This window comes from Sinohyriopsis cumingii, chromosome 1 (assembly GCF_028554795.1).
Source record: "Sinohyriopsis cumingii isolate HCF-2022 chromosome 1, ASM2855479v2, whole genome shotgun sequence".
NCBI lineage: Eukaryota > Metazoa > Mollusca > Bivalvia > Unionida > Unionidae > Sinohyriopsis > Sinohyriopsis cumingii.
This window is the reverse complement of record NC_142961.1, coordinates 50188321-50205835: the sequence shown is the minus strand read 5'-3', so window position 1 is coordinate 50205835 and position 17515 is coordinate 50188321. Positions and strand designations below refer to the sequence as shown.

At 35.5% G+C, this 17515-nt stretch overlaps 1 protein-coding gene across 3 annotated transcripts in view; it reads right to left on the bottom strand.

Moving 5' to 3' along the window:
- The window catches only part of LOC149806847 (adenine DNA glycosylase-like), a 68857-nt gene that overhangs the window by 21670 nt on the left and 29672 nt on the right, over positions 1–17515 (bottom strand). For all 3 annotated transcript variants that reach the window (XM_089958619.1, XM_089958622.1, XM_089958631.1), the window contains 5 exons: positions 10709–10822; positions 6956–7053; positions 4894–5038; positions 4071–4155; positions 1617–1668 (listed from right to left, as the gene is read on the bottom strand). In XM_089958619.1, the coding sequence (XP_089814745.1) occupies positions 1617–1668; positions 4071–4155; positions 4894–5038; positions 6956–7053; positions 10709–10822 (494 nt within the window). The remainder of the gene's footprint in view (positions 1–1616; positions 1669–4070; positions 4156–4893; positions 5039–6955; positions 7054–10708; positions 10823–17515) is intronic.

The following is a 17515-nucleotide window of genomic DNA, read 5'->3' as shown; positions in this document are numbered from 1 at the left end:
TTACAGCACCTCAACACAAATGTAGCTATGCAGTACCAATACAAGCTTAAAGTTCAAAAAAATGCAAAATGAATTGCACAAACAGTTTCAAATATGTAAAATTGGGAAAACAAAATATAAAATATAAAGATGTTAAAATTCTGTAAAATTTACATAAAATAACAGAGTATGGTTACTCACACAAAATCCTTAAAACATTGTTCAGTCACAGTGACCTTGACTTTTCCCCTTTAAATCCCTAAATCAGTAGTCTTCTTCCTAGCTGTAAGTGCAAGCCATCCACATTAGGTCAAGGTCAGTGATGTAAAACTCAGTTTTTGTGCAAAAACTGTTTTTCTTCTTTCAATCACAGTAACCTAGACCTTCCATATTTTTAAACCCCAAAATCAAGTCACCCACAATCTCAGTGAAGTTACATGTCTGAGAACTGAAATTTCTGCACAGAAACCAGTTTTTCTTCTTTTAGGTATAGTGAACTTGACCTGGGACATTTCTTACCCAAAATGCAAGCTTTCCACAAAGTATCGTCTAAGTTTGTTCTGTAGAACTAATGTTCTTGCGTGAAAACCATTTTCTTCTTTCAGTCAGTGACCTTGGCATTTGACCTTAAGTCCTTAACAGATATTATCATTTTTCTTTTTCAATTCATACTTTCAACCATTTGGTCCAAAAATCAATGTGGCTCTTCCTTCGCCCAAATACAAGCTGCCCACAAACGTAGGTCCAGATTTTAATGTGATACAAATGTTATTGTGCAGAAACAATTTTTATTTTTTTCAGTCAGTGATCTTGACCACTGGACCCTGAAATCAACTGGTTTTCTTTCCTTACCTAAAGTGCAAAGCACCCAGAAGTCTGCTACTTTAGATGAATAACTTAAGTCATTGTGCAGAAACCATTTTTATTCTTTCAGTATTGGTGATCTTTACCAGTTTTTTTGTTATCCTGAAATGAACAGGGTTCTTCTTCACTCCAAATGCAAGACATCCACAACATTTGGTAAATGCAGATGGAGGACACCCCGACTTGTTGTGTGAAAACAAAATTGGTAAAAGATGGACGAATCCAACTGGCTGGCCAGCATCATAACACAATATGCTATACCTTATAAAAAGGTGCAATAATAGGAGTCGCATATACTTACAAAAATATTCTGATATGCATCTTATTACCTCTTTTACAGTTAGTATACTTTTATTCATTTTCTACATTCAGAATAATGCTACAGACTTTTACTGTAAGCATGCTAGCCTGCGAGTTTTCTTGCGATGCAAAAAAGATGGTGTTATTCAAAATATCTCTATAAAATATTTGAACAAAAATTCTGACGAAAAATGCCTGCTCTGCAGAAGGTCTTATCAAATGATGTTACATGATGACATGTGTCATATGATGTTGCCTGATGAAAAGAGACATGTTACATGATGCTACAAGATGAAAAGGGCCATGTTAAATGAAGAAGATAGTTATATTACACGATAAAGAGAGTAATATTACATCATGAAAAGGACCATGCTGCATGATGAAAAGGGCCAAGCTACATGATGAAAAGGGCCATGCTACATGATGCTCATAATAAAATTAGTTTGGTGACCTTCTACATTTTGTCTTTATACCTCTCATCATAACTGTCAGATTCTGTAAGACACAGGTGGCACCCATCCACTGCTGAAAAGAAGAGAAAAAAAACCTGCACACAGTCTGTATTTTTTAATCATTCATACTTAATGCATACAAAGCGTGAACCATTGGAATAAAAGTGCCAGAAAAGTGAGCTCAATGCAAACATATAACCAAACCCATCAAATTTCTTGACTGCACATGCAAGATAATGTAAAAAAATAATGATATACAAATCCTTAAGGTTGATATCTATGTGCAAAACAATATAACTGCTATATTGTAATAAAAGTGATCACTTATTATTTAAGGGCAATTTATGCATGGGGACTGGCAGCACATCAGCACAATAATGGCTATATAGTGCTAAGTAACAATTAAGATATATAAACTAAAAGGTAAAAAATTGCTAAATTCTATAAAAGTTGAACCTTGATATAAAAGTAAACAGCAAGATATTAAACTTCTTTAAATGATGGTGTATATAATCAAATTATTGATGATACTGAAGGGATATATCAGGGTTGTATCTAGGCTTGAGTCAATTTGGGCACTGTCCAAATTTAAATTTGAAAAAAAGAGGGGAGCAAAGCAATATAGTCATGCTTGGGCCCTCTGAGTAAGGCATACAAAAAATGAAAATGAAAGCAGAACAAAAGTGCCATAAGGTGTCCCTTTTTTCATTAGCATTAAAAAAATGAAAAATCATAATCTCTATCTTTAGCTCATGTTATTGGGGTGTTTTTTAAATCTTGCCAGTAAAAATCTTAACCAGGATTCATCTGCATCATTCAATCACTCCTCTGTTTATCCATAAGCTTTGAACCAGCAGTGGCTGTTTGAACTTTGGTGTAAAAAAAAGTACAACTAAAATGAAGAATCTCCATACACTCAGCCTGCACAGACGTATTTGCTGAAAGTTAACATACTGCTGAACATCATGTATGATATATCGACATTATTTTTAATGTCTACATCAATCAATCAAATTAATCAATAAAACAAAACAGCATGGCTCATGATCTTCTGTCACATTATATGATGTCAGTTCTAAAATACAAGATGTTGACTCGGATATGTATTATGGGATAGTAAACATCTTATTGCCATAACATTCTGTACTGTGCAGCTCTGTTCTGACAGTACTGAATATCTCCTAGTTGGCAGCCCATAGTGGCACTGTTGCACAGCTTTTAGTCTAATTATTTTATCGGCACAATACTTTCCCTGATGCCTTTCGTTACATCAAAGTAAATCCATGAACAAACATATGGTTGTGTTTTTCACACCCTGATTATGGCCATTTCAGTTGTTTGAAGAGCTACAGCAGCCAAGGAATGCCTGTTGAACTAAGCGTGCATTCTTTATTCACACACCAATTTCATGATTGTTAGTGAAATAGGGTACAAGAGGGTGTAACAAATAGACAGCTTAAAATACAAAAGGCACTCAAGTGTTAAATTGTGTCACACTGACCTACATTTGGTATGGTTCAGTTACTTTCATCAGGATGTATCCACATACTAATTTCCATGAGTGTAGGAAAAATAGGGTAAAATATATCAAGTGTATTCCAAATGAACAGTAAAAAATAACAATGTCAATTAAGTCAATACATCATGCCACACAAACCTAATTCTAGTATGGCTGATGTATTGTCATCGCGATGCAGCCACATACAAAGTTTCACCAGTGTAAGTAAAGTTAGGTCCAAGATAGAGAGGATGTAAAGAATGAACAGTTGAAAATTAAGAAGTCACCCCAAGAGCAATAAGGTCACAATGATCTGTTTCAGTATGGCTAAGTTTCTATCCCACAAACCAACATTCCTAGGTGTTAGTGAAATAGGGTCCACAATAATGAGGGCACAAAAAGGAAATGAACAAACCAATTAATGTGTAAACATACAAGTAAACTGCTTTATCACCTCCAAACTTTGTTGGAGAAAATAAAAGATTACATCCAACAAAAAAAACAAAAAAAGAGTGAAATTCTAAAATATCAAAATTTGTAACAAACTGCATTCTTTTAGAAAGTTCATAATAATCTCTTTCTTAATAAACCTGACATCAAAAACGTCGGTAACACATGTTGGAAGTTGATACAACAAGAATGTGTTCTACTGTCAGTAAACTATGGTAAGGTACGCAGTCTGGCTGAGGTTCATCCTTCAAGAGGTAAAGCAATAAAATATTTTGGAAGACTTACCACATTCAAGCAATAACATATTTTGGAAGACTTACCACATTCAAACAATAAAATATCTTGGAAGACTTACCACATTCAAGCAATAAAATATCTTGGAAGACTTACCACATTCAAGCAATAATATATCTAAGAAGACTTACCACATTCAAGCAAATTATTTTGGAAGATTTACCACACTTATGCAATAAAATATTTTGGAAGACTTACCACATTTAAGCAAGAAAATATTTTGGAAGACCTACCACATTCAATGTCAAGCACAGTATTATCACCAGACTTCCCATTTGTAACCAACTTCTTTCCATTTTCTTGTTTCTGCTTTTGGACCTATTGAAAAATGCATGTATTTCACATGAATGCTCATTTCAAGTGAAATTAATGAAAAGAGTTCATTATCTTGAGCTATGGTAAGCAGAAATTTGGAATTGTTCAGAACTTCATGAATTTCATACTGAATTAATGTAAACACAAGACTTAATACCATAATGCCAAACCATCTGAATCATTCTATTTCCATTAGAAAGCCATTTGAAGATTTTCTATTTTTAGTATATGGAGCCATATCTGAAAGAAAAACATCATCAAAATATTTAATCAAACTGGACAGGTCATTTTTGCTTGAATGCTCTAAAATTTGATCATATTCTGCTTAATGTTTCTTGAAAAGATGATCAAAAAGCTATTTTCAGCAACCACAATAATATTTGCTACTGAAATAACATCTTTTAAACAATCCTGAAAGGCACTGATGCAGAAAGCATTGTATATAGTTATATTCTATTGTGTGACTGTTTAAAGGTTTTTCCATATTTTTTTTCATACACAGCCATAGTTGATATAAGCTGGGCATAGTTTATACCAAGAAATAAGGGCTTAATGCTTACTCCAACTACTCCAAATGTTTTGTACTGATTGATCAAGTTGTTTTTGTGAAGTCATAATTAGAAAATATTGGACCAAGAGTGATAAGACACACTCAACTAAGGGCCATACCATAAGATCATCTGATTTTGTGGCCAGGTTAGCTAAAAATGCATTGTTCTTAATATGGGAGCATCTTTTAACCTGAGAATAAGCTTTGCAGCAGTTTTTAAGAGGACAGTTGTTACAATCTGGATTTTTTGGTGTGCAGACCACTGCCCCCAGTTCCATCATGGCCTGGTTAAAATCTCCTGGGGCATCTGGGTCAACCAGCCTCTCTGCATGCTGCCTGAAACAAAACAAAAAACAGCATACTGTAGGACTGTCTCTTCATCAATAGTAACAAGAGTACAGTAAACAGTAAAATGTATGGCCGTCCCTTCTTCAATAGTAACAAGAATACAGTAAACAGTATACTGTATGGCTGTCCCTTCTTCAATAGTAACAAGAGTACAGTAAACAGCATAATGTATGGCTGTCCCTTCTTCAATAGTAACAAGGGTAAGCACCATACTGTATGACTGTCCCTTCTTCAACAGCAGCAAGAGAACAGTAAACAGCATATTGTATGGCTGTCTGTCTTCAAAAGTTCTATAGTAGGCTCAAGAAGAACATGCCTAACTCTGAACTACATTGCATGCTGGTAACCCTGACCTTGACTTTCTTGCCCTAAAGGCAAACTATTTCTGAAAAAAAAACAACTTGTTATATATGGTAAATTTTTCTTCATTTCAGTCATTGTAACCTTAAATGTTTGTCTTGCCCAGCATCTAGATTTCTTTTTCCCTACAGAGTAAACGATCCTCAAAGACTGGTGCCACAATGTGCTTCATAACTTAAATCTTTTTCATCTGTTATTTGTTGGTGACATTGAACTCTGACCTTTTAACCAAAAGGTTACAGATTTGTTTATTCAGATATCAAACAGTAAGTTTGCAAAGTCCTGTCTATAATTTTAGAAACATATTAATAGTTTGTCTCCTAATACTTATAGTCAGTCTGTTGAACTGACATCACTCCCCCACCCATTCTTTATTAACCATAATATGCATGAATTGGCTAATGCCAAGTAACAATTCAGGGAGTAATGGTAGCCAGTTGGCAAAGCGATGAATTCATAATCATGGGTTGTGGTTTTAATACCCACCCAGACCAGCCTGGGTCAGATGCCTTGGTATTTCCTTGGGAAAGACACTTAGGTCTCATTTCCTTGACATGATATAGCCAATAATGTATTAAAAGTTAAAACTCATAAAACACACCCCAAAAAGATCATGGAATGTATGTTTATTTTAATTTGTTGATCAGTTTTAACATTATTTTGTCATGAAAAAAGAAAACATGCTGTTAATATCATTGAATTCATAACAAGATTACTTGGGAATTTTTGTACATTACATATCAACGTACACCATCTAAGTATCAGTACACTGAAAAAGTACAATGGCATGTACCAATATAAAAAATACCATGGTAAACCAGTATACCAATAACACCATGCATCTCCAGTTCTTCTTACTGATTTACACCAATTTATACCCCACCATATTCCTTCAGGAACATATTTTCTTAAACATTGACTCTTTATGAAATAGTAGCTTTCCACAATTTTGAGTCTGGAGCAATTCTGTCCTGTGAAAACTGAAACAGGGTGGAGGTCAGCAAATCAAATGATGTCTGATGTTTCTAGGCTATTTTTTTCACTTTCATTTAATGTGGAACTGAATCACGGACAAAAATCAACCCTTTAAATAAAAAGATAGACACTGTCCAAAATGTATATATTATTATTATTATGTAATAAAATCATACTGTTTTTACGGGGGGTTGGGTGCATGCGCGTGTTTTTAACCTGTTTTCTTCCTGGTTTTAATGTCTGGGAGAAACAAAAACACTGAAAAATTCCCAGATTTTGTTTTACAAATACAAACTGAAAACATGGAACACAAATGATATTTAACCATCAGGGAGATTCTGTTTTATGTGCATGATTTCCCCCTTCAAAACACAATAAATATGGTAATTTCCACTTTCATCCAAATTTTAAAAAATCCAAAATAGGAAGTCTAATTGTTGCTTAAGGAAGGATAATTAGGCTATGGCCTACATAGATTCCATTGTAAAAGTGTGGAGTTGGATCATGATTCTTCAAAACAAAGATCATTGTCATCTGCAATATTTGACAGAAAGTCTTTCTTTCTCTTACCATAACGCATCCTGGACTGGCTGACTGGTACTATCACCACCTATAATTCTCAGCCTACAAAGAACTCGGATCACATTCCCATCAACTAGACCTGTTACCTGAAAAATAGGATTTCAACCAATAAATCATCAACTGCATTAACTTAAAGTTTTGGTCTTTAATATAAAAAATGTTTCTGCAATAATATGCTGGCATGCACTATTTGAGGACTTCACACTCCTGTTTTTAACTATTAAATTAATGAAATGAAATGAATATTATTATGACATAGGTTGCATGCAGCAAATTATAACTCTATAGTTATATATGACATGCTGTTTAGTATAATGTATTACGATGGGCTGCATGCAACAAATTACAAACCACAAAGCTGAATGTATTACAATGGACTGCATGCAACAAATTACATACCACAGAGTTTAATGTATCACAATGGGCTGCATGCAACAAATTACATACCACAGAGTTTAATGTACTACAATGGGCTGCATGCAACAAATTACATACCACAGAGTTTAATGTATTACAATGGGCTGCATGCAACAAATTACATACCACAGAGTTTAATGTATCACAATGGGCTGCATGCAACAAATTACATACCACAGAGTTTAATGTACTACAATGGGCTGCATGCAACAAATTACATACCACAGAGTTTAATGTATTACAATGGGCTGCATGCAACAAATTACATACCACAGAGTTTAATGTATCACAATGGGCTGTATGCAACAAATTACATACCACAGAGTTTAATGTACTACAATGGGCTGCATGCAACAAATTACATACCACAGAGTTTAATGTATTACAATGGGCTGCATGCAACAAATTACATACCACAGAGTTGAATGTATCACAATGGGCTGCATGCAACAAATTACATACCACAGAGTTTAATGTATCACAATGGGCTGCATGCAACAAATTACATACCACAGAGTTTAATGTACTACAATGGGCTGCATGCAACAAATTACATACCACAGAGTTTAATTTATTACAATGGGCTGCATGCAACAAATTACATACCACAGAGTTGAATGTATCACAATGGGCTGCATGCAACAAATTACATACCAGAGTTTAATGTACTACAATAGGCTGCATGCAGCAAATGACATGCTGTATTTCAATTGGCTGCATAGAATGTTATATAATAATGATGTGACAAGGCACTAGTAAAATGTGACTTTTGTAAGATCAAGAGACAAGATGTTTTTAAATGTGACTGTTATAGAATAATTAGATGATAATAGTAATTGTGTCTGTTATCTGACAGTGATGTGATGAGACACTAGGAAAAGTGACTGTTATATGATAATGATGTAACAAAACATGATTGTAAAATTATAACAAGACACTAGTCAATGTGATTGCAATATAATCATGTGATAAAACATGTGATTGTTATATGCTAAAAATGTCAAAAGACATTTGTACATGTGGTTGTTATAAAAAATGGGATATACTGACTCAGCCTCCTGGATTTACATGCATGTGAACCTCCAAGATAGGAGTGTTTTCCTCCCATGATGCAGGGTACCTCCTATCCCTCCAATCACTCAGTGAAATCTCCCATGTATGCAAAATTAACAAAGAAAACTTTTCAATTTTTCTAACTTTGCTTCCAATGTTGTATATTTATATTACTACTGCCTGTGACCTGTGACTGAACGGGCCCAAGCTGTGCAAGATGATTTATTTGCTACATTAAAACACCATAAAACAATTAACACCCTTTGATTCTGTCAGCATGGTCAGTTGGCTTCAGTGTTGAAGTTTGGTGACATGGATTATACTACATGTGGTCAGAAGTAATTCTGAAAGGATTATTAAAGACATTAACTGATTATGGTTGGATTATTAAGGAGCTCAGTCAGCATAAAACAGTAGGTTTGGCTTCAGTGTTCAAAGTTTGTCAAGATGTCTAAGCTTGCATCATCTCCCAATGCTAAAATGCCAAAATCTACACAAATGAAATGTCATGACATTCAATGATGGATGGAAACAGGAATTTCAGTCATTGTAATCAAGTTCAAAGGACCCAAATTTGCATTCTGTCCTTCCTTTAATACAAATTTTGAAATCTGGTAAGGTGGGAAGAATGACATCGTGCAGTATATTAAACACGACAACAAATATGCCATCACTGAAATCCATGTCCACATAATCTGCATCAAATGTGGATAAAGATCTATGAGCCGAGACAGTCTGAAAATTTACAGACAAAAAATAATCTTCTGATTATGGTAACAGGTCGCTTTTCAGATCAAGTTAAATAATGTTGCCCAACTAATAAAAAAACTTCAATAGGTTTGGCTTCGGCGTTTAAAGTTTGTCAAGATGTCTAAGTGTATGCTATCTCCCAATGCTAAAATGCCAAAATCTACACAATGGAGATATCATGAAATTGAACTCACTACAGCTGACTGCCTCCATTCTTAAGGAGGGGAGAGGAGACTTCCTACCCTGCCCTTCTGACTGCTCCAATTTACAAATGAACTGTGAGAAGGTGTTTTAAAGAGGGTCTGGCACTTTTGCTGGGATCCTGCTAAAAATGTTTAGACAGAGGACCAGCAGACGCCTTGGACTGAGGATACTTTTAACTGGTTCAGCTTGGCCTGGGACAGTGACATCAAGTAGTACTGTTCATCTTCGATTGCTAGGCAAGTAACTGTTGAGACTGATGTGCTGAATCAAGATTCCACATCATGTGGTGTCACCTTCAAGAGATTCTTGCTTTCTTAGAAAACTCTTTGAGGTATGTAACACAGTAGCGCTATGGATGTAGAGAAGTACACCAAAAGTGCCACTGACATCAAGAGCGTCTCGTCTTAGTGAACGCCTCCAGAAATCTCTACGAGTTGGTCACTCTGAGGCTCCTCCTTCGAATGTTTTAACATGGTCACCACACAAAGCAATGAGGGTGTGAAGCTATGATAACCAGGGTTCAAGCTTTAAGATCCACAACTTTGAACATCTTTAGGGAAATAAGGGCCCAGGGCATCATTCAGATCCCCACTTGGAATACTCCTGTATCCACAGTGAATGCACTTTGTACCTAATTGCTGAAAGGGTTGAAGAGGGACTGATCTGGTTTTTGTGTTAACATCTACACCATGCCCTTCACCATAGCCAAGTGGGGAAGAAACAGAAAGTTTAAAATATGCAAGAACTGGCTAGCAAATGTCAGGTGCAAAAGAAACTACAGAAAAATGTATCTAAAGACACCAGAAAAGTGAAAATCTTCAAGCATCCAGAGACAAATGTCAACAGCATGGAAATAAGTAGTGCATTGGGCTGGCACTTTGTTTTTTTCTAGGCCAATGTAATAGAAATAGGTAACACCATGAATGTTTACACACACACACACAAATTTCCAATCCTATTCATAGAAAATTTTCATTTACTAACAGCATCAATTCCAATATCTTGGATCCATTCAATATTTTGTAGTAATTTATTGGATATTAGCTTTTTATAACAATTACTAGTTTGTCTGCAAGATTATCAAGAGGAGTTTCCTATGGTAAAATTAACTCCAATAGTCAGGTAATGTCACAGCTGAAGCATCAATGGCTTGAACTGGCACACAAACACTAAGTTTAAAAAGCAATTTTTTGACATAGGATCACAAAATCTGATTAAATAGGCCATAAGCAATCACAGTAAAAGGCACTAGCCATGATTTAAAACAAATCTTGCTTTGAGCCTAAATTGGAAATTTAATTTGAAAATTAAAGTTACCTGGTTGTAGGCAATTGAAGCAATTGCCCCCGCAGTGTATCTCCCAACTCCAGGCAGTTGTTTCAGCAAACTCTCTGCATCCTGTGGCATTTGTCCTCCCAACTCATCCACAACCTAGTTTATAAAACAAAAAGAAGTAAAAAAACAATTACACAGCATGCCTCAATGATGCTTTCAGCAGTTTCCAGAAGTCATAGTAAAAATTAATTTTCAATTTAAACTAAAGCGACACTGACTTACACAATGTGCTTCCTGTGACAGAGCACAAAAAAGGCTAGGGTTAAATAACTCACTGATGTTTTGATCAGTGATGAAGCCAAGAATTAGCTGGAAGGGGGTTCTATAAAGCTGTGGGATAGGAAGCTCCCCCTTGGTTTCTATAAAGCTGTGGGTGAGGAAGATCAGGAAAGATGTGCATTTTCTTTTTTCACTTTCAAGTTCCTGGCAGCATTCCTGTTCAATGCACTATATACCTATTGATATTAAAGATAGAGAACCTATAACGTTTTTTTTTAATCCAGAACATCTGTAGTCGTTATGCATGAAAGACCTCTAATCTGAGACAACAGATCCCTCTTCAGCAGCAATTCCCTTGGGGTGTCATTCAACAGGTTGAGGAGATCAAGGAATGACTACTGACACCAAGGGGGAAGGGGTGCTTTGGATGAGTTGTGACAATGAAATTGACTCAAGAACTTGAGTGTTTATTCTGAATAGTGGGAAGGTGACATAATCATGGTTCATAAAGACATTTAATTTAAGTACTTTTCAAGGGGAAATTTAATTTGTATTGCTTGTTAGAGTTTCTTAATGATTATATGTTATGTACATCTGTATAATGTATTTGACCATATCCAGAATCAAGTTCATGGTGTACCTTACCTTGACATTTATTTTGTAAACAACAGAACACATGGAAAAATTTTTTTTACGATTGTGGATTAGATATTCAGATCATTTTAATGGTAAACATGTTTACCTGATTTTGGGTTCATTTATGGCTATGTTTACATGTTTATTATCAAGCAGGACATAATCCCAAAATGAGGGCAGGTGCTAATGAGAATATGGTACAAGTGACCTAACTAGATGTCACAATGAGCTTTTGACTCAACCAGATGTCTCACTGAACATTTAAGTGACCCAACCAGATGTCTCATTGAACACACAAGTGACACAGCAGAGAAATGGGAAAGACTGAGTGTCTTATATTGCCTTTTTGTCCATTTTTTTCCTTTATTTTTGTACAAAAAATAAATTTAAATACAAGGAGTTAACCAAACGTGTAAGCACTTTTCTAGAGCAACTAAGCACTTTTCCAGCACTTTTGAAACTGGCCTCAAACTCAAGCAATTTTCAAAAACTCAGATACTTTGCAAGAATCTGCAAAAAATGATCAAGTGGTACTTTGTTGCTGTGCCTCCTTGCAAACAAACTGACTAATGGCTGACCCCATAGATGAGAAAGAGTCTTTCTTACAAATTGGTGCAGAGTCAATTCTACGATGTCAGCACGTCCTTGCACTGACAGGTTGTCTACTAGAATATTCCACTTACCTGGAATGTGTCAGATCATCACTGAAACTGTCCACTGAAGAAGTTCCAGACTTCCAAGCAAAGAGATGGGGCATGGGTGCCTCCTTGGTGTCTGCGGTACACCATGACAAAGGTGGTATCCAAGATCACCATAACAAATATCTGATGAAACTGAAATGCCCTTAACATGCTAGAAACATAAACTTGTTTAGCTGAAAAATATTAATAATGTAACAAAATATTCCCTCATTAAAACATGAAAGACTGGGAATACAATCCTTGGTTATGGGCACATCTTTGCCAGCATCACCAGGCTTCAAACAGTTGCCAATGACCAATGCTACAAAGCTCTCAAATCTTGAGAGGCCAAACCAGTATTCCAAGACATGTGGGGCTGCCTTTAATAGATCTTTATTGTGTTCCTGCAATAACTTGGTAGAATTCAAGGCAGCATCTCTATATAAGTTCAACAGCTTCAAGAATAATGACTGGGATCTGTGACCAGGGTCCAATAAAATCCCTACCCGAGATGACTTTGAATCCAGGCAAGGAGACATAAGTGGCTAAGGAGGTGAGTCAACCCTGTAACTACCCCTTGAAACAGTGGCCACAGGGTGGTAGAGGGGATCTGCTAACTTCTCTGATGTCTGGCTACTTCTTGTCCTTGTGCCAGCTTCTGTGTTATACCCTTGGCTATGGTCAAGTGGGGGTGCCACAGAATATGGGCTTAATTTGTGTCCCTGACAGCATCTTTAAACAGGAGAGATTTCTCATGTCGAAAGACCTAGAGGGGTTTTAGACACATCCAGAAGCGGAAGGGCATCAACTCCATTTACTGCCATGTCAAATGTCCATATATCTTCATCTTCTATCACCTGCCTGGCATGGCACAACGATAGAGTTACTAAGGGGAAGAAGGCACTAATTAGAGTCCACTGTAATTTTAAGTTCATCATCCTGTCAGTGCTGGTGCCCCTGGTTGATGTAGCTGGACTTGGTGAATTGTGAAGCCCAGCAGCAAGTGGGAGAATTTCATACTTTTCAGACACCATAGACATCATAACAACATTAATCATTCTGGAACATATGACATTGGTTGACACAGTAACACCAACTTGCATCAGGGCAGATGCAAAAAATAAAAAATTCAAGGCTCAGAAATATTCATCAAGATCTGTGAGGAAGCTTAAACAACAGTAATAACTAGTCCCTAATGAGTACAAAGATGAACACAAGTGTCATCTGCATCATCTACAAACCCTTTAATGAACAAATGAGTACAACAAAGTCAGGGCTGTTCCAGTAAAACATATACCCTCCGGGGGGAAGGCACTTTCAAATTCAACCAACCCACAACAAAAGCAATTTAAAAAAATTATGATCCACCGTCAGATGTGTTTTAATTGAGAAACACTGCCCCCTACAGAAGTATATTTTTTAACATAATTTCTGGCTATGGGTTAGTGGGCGGTAGAAGCGATTTTAATATTGGGTTGGGGACAGAAGCGATTTAAATGACAGCTAGCTGGAGGTAGTCTACTGAATTCATATACATCATATATTCTACTGCATATTTTTATTTGTAGTCATTCATTATAATCAGTCTTGTCCTTTTGTTTGTTTGTCTGTCAGCCAAGTATGTCTCTGATACTGTGAAATCACAGATTTTCATGGTGGCTTATTATCTGCAGATGTCATTGATCAGTCCCTTAATACCTACTAATTTAACATCCATGAATACAGATTTTTTAATAGATATTTCTATTCTAATACAGAAATCATGAATTTGTATCCTTACTAAACTCTGTGTTTCCTAAAGTGATCAATATGTCTTGCTATTTTTCTTTGTTCTCAGGCATGCTGCTTTTGATTAGAATAATAGTTAAATCTTGTATTGCTTTAAATGTGTGGTCAGATTCTATGATTCATTGTTATTATTTTTTCCAATAAATGTTTTGGTAAACTTATATGATTTGTCAGAAGAAAAACAAGCAATCATACCTGTGGATGTGATGTTGCATCATTTGTCTACTTTTACACTATATCGTTTCTTGTAAGAACATCTTTTTCAGTAACCGATGTCTTATTTTTATGCCTTGTTGCAAGACTAATATAAAATTATAAAAAAATATAGCAAGTCAAAAATGTTTATATCATAGATTTTAAAAAATGGATGAAAGTCAGAGAATCATTTTTCCCAGAGTACTCATAAAATCAATGTCATTGCAGTTAACTGTATTGTCAACAGCATCATAATCATCACTGATGGCCTAGCAGTAACATTCTGCACTTTCAATCCAGTTGTCACAGCTTCTATCTCCCACTTCTTGTCTTTCATATGAGACTTCCATGGCAGCGGTACAAGATGATTGGTATGTGATTACTTGCTTCCAATATGTAAATGAGAATGTTGCTAGTTAGTTGTGGAAAGTCAGTGGTTCTATATAAGTGGTGTTTGGTATCTCAAAAGGACTTGGATTTTCTTCAGCAGTAAATCTGGTTGCCATATATAGATTCTCTTCATCTGAAAATGGTGTAAAGGCCGTAATGATCTACTGAAACCCCGAGATCTCATGTCTAAATGACTTCAGCTGTTGGAGATAAACGTCAAATCAACTGAGGCTCGATGTGCCCAAGTGTACTAAGGTGCTTGCTTTTACATCACTTAAACATCTCACAGAGTGAGTTTGTGTCACAGATCAACCAATTTAGGTTGGTGGTCTTTCGGGGTTCTTCCTCCACCTAATATATTGTAAAAAAATCACCAAAACCCCCAAAATCTAACCACACTGAATCAACCAACTAATCAACTGTGGCAACAGCAGCAAAGGTACTAGTCAATCATTTTTGCCACAGCTGTATGAGTTTATAACTTTTGACTTGAGTAATTTTTGTAGACCTTAGAATATCGTCGAATATCGCCAATTTATGCCTTTCTGATAGTTACCTAAAAGTCATCATCAGTTGGTGCAAATGGATTTTTCATGGTGAGCATATGAGACGGAAAAGTCTTAAGCAATCCTGCATCACAAACTGCCGAAAGGTTTACATTTTAGCTCACTTAAATTTTCTCTTAATGTTCATTGTTCCAACTAGAACTGTTATAACTTATTCAAGCTATATTCACCAATATCTGATGATATGCATCTGTAATAAATATTTGTAACAAAGTATGAGAATGCATCAATATTTTTCAATGATGCATTTGAATTGAGCAACAATCACAATCAACAAACCAAGAAATAAAATTATTCACATCTCTCAGGAAGAAGTAGGGTATAATCATAATCTGCCAAAAGATTTTTAATTTTTTTAATCTGCCAAATATATTTCCAACCATACTGATTCAGTGGACATATCACCAGAATGGACAGAAACAGACCAGAAGGTTAAAATCAATTTGATACAGCTTTTAAGTAGCTAAATTCATATTGGTTTAGTTAACTGTACACCCTTTATTGTCTTCCTTTTGATGAAATTTATTACTAAAGCTAAGAAAATAATGTTGTACACATAAAAAAGAGGCACACTTTTACTCATTGTTTTTATTATACTTCTCCATTCCAGCCTGTTCTTATGTTTTTATTATACTTCTCCATTCCAGCCTGTTCTTATGATCTTCTCCCCCCACATACTGTTTGTCTTGTTTATGATATGTATCTAAATTTCTCACTTACTTTTCCTACTACTATAAAAATGTTCTGTGAATATGCATATCAGTGTGAAACACAATGGGGAGACTAAATCCAAGATTGAAAACCTCTACATTTCTGGATGTATTCTGCTTGGATTCCATATTTCTGCACAAAACTCAAGAGTTCAGGACCCTGCACTAATTCAGTTCCCACTGTAAATTTGTGCAAACACCATGATATTAAAATTCAGTAACTTAAAATTTTGAGTGCTCATGATCAAATTTATATCAGTATAGACACATCTATGATGACAGCTTTTGTGAAGAAAAAAACAACAGCTGCACCATTTTCTGGATCTATACAAATTTGAAAGGTGTGCTTCCAATATTGCACCAAAGAGTCAGCTGCTGATTTCAGTAATAAGTCGTCCAAACTCGGGTCTGTAAAGGGATGGAAATTATGTTAATAAAACAATGTCCCTCACTTTTTTCAGTTACAAGTAGGACAAGCTCTCAAAAGATTGTTTTTACTAAAACTTACTTTCATTATCAACCAATCAGGAACAGTCAAACACATATATACTCTATTTTATCTTCACTCATTTATAGTATGGTTCTTGTTCTTTCACATCTGTAGTAATGGGAGTCCTTGAACAACTCTCAATGGTTGTAAGCCTTTTTCAACCATGCTGAATGGACACACTGTAAGATAATGTTCAAGTAACAGAAATACCATGGGATAACCAGCGACCAATAAAACTGAATAGTCAAGTTATCTCCTCTGCAGGGATGCTGCCAGGATTTCAGGATGTACTCTAAGTTTTGTATGTGTGTGATCTGCAATGAGAAAGTAGTGGTGGTGGGAATAGCCATTGTTAAATATCTCCCTAACACTTAAATATCTGTCACTCTTTCTTACTGTTCCACTCTGTTACAGCTCTACTGAAATCAAAGTTTTCGAAGAGATGTCATCTCTAGTTGTATAGCAATTATTACTGTGATGTCATTGGGCATGATCACATGGTTGTGGTGGGGTCTTGGTTGGGATGGCATAAAGACTATAGGCTTATTCCATATTTGACAGCTAATTATGATGTTGTCAAAAGAATTCAAAAATTTCTAGCAATTCAGTTGGACTCGAATACTTGATTCATAGTCAATGAACAGGTTCTAAAATTGATGTGTTTATTTTGGAGCTATGTTCCTCCATCACATTCAACATTTGGATATACCAAAGGTGAAATTGGTACAGTTGCATCCTAAACTACTATCGTGGCTACTTCAAATGTTATTTAATGTGAGACTTTAATGAATGAACTCATAGCTTCAGTGATTTTTGGGTTTTAAAAAATGAATTTCTTCTCAAACAACACAATTTGGTGCAGATTACATTGTTTTTTAATGATACGGTCAGAATTCTTGATGTGTAAAAATTGCAAAAGAAGTGAACATCAGATCAGAAAATTACTACCACTGGGAAAATACTGATAGGAATATACAGAAATAATGATATAATTATTTAAGTAGAATAAGTGGTGACAATACAAGTGCTAGTTCTACAACTTTGTGCAAAATACATCTTGTACAACTATTCTGTTGTTTCTAACAGCACTGTAATATGGCAATAATTTCTGTCCA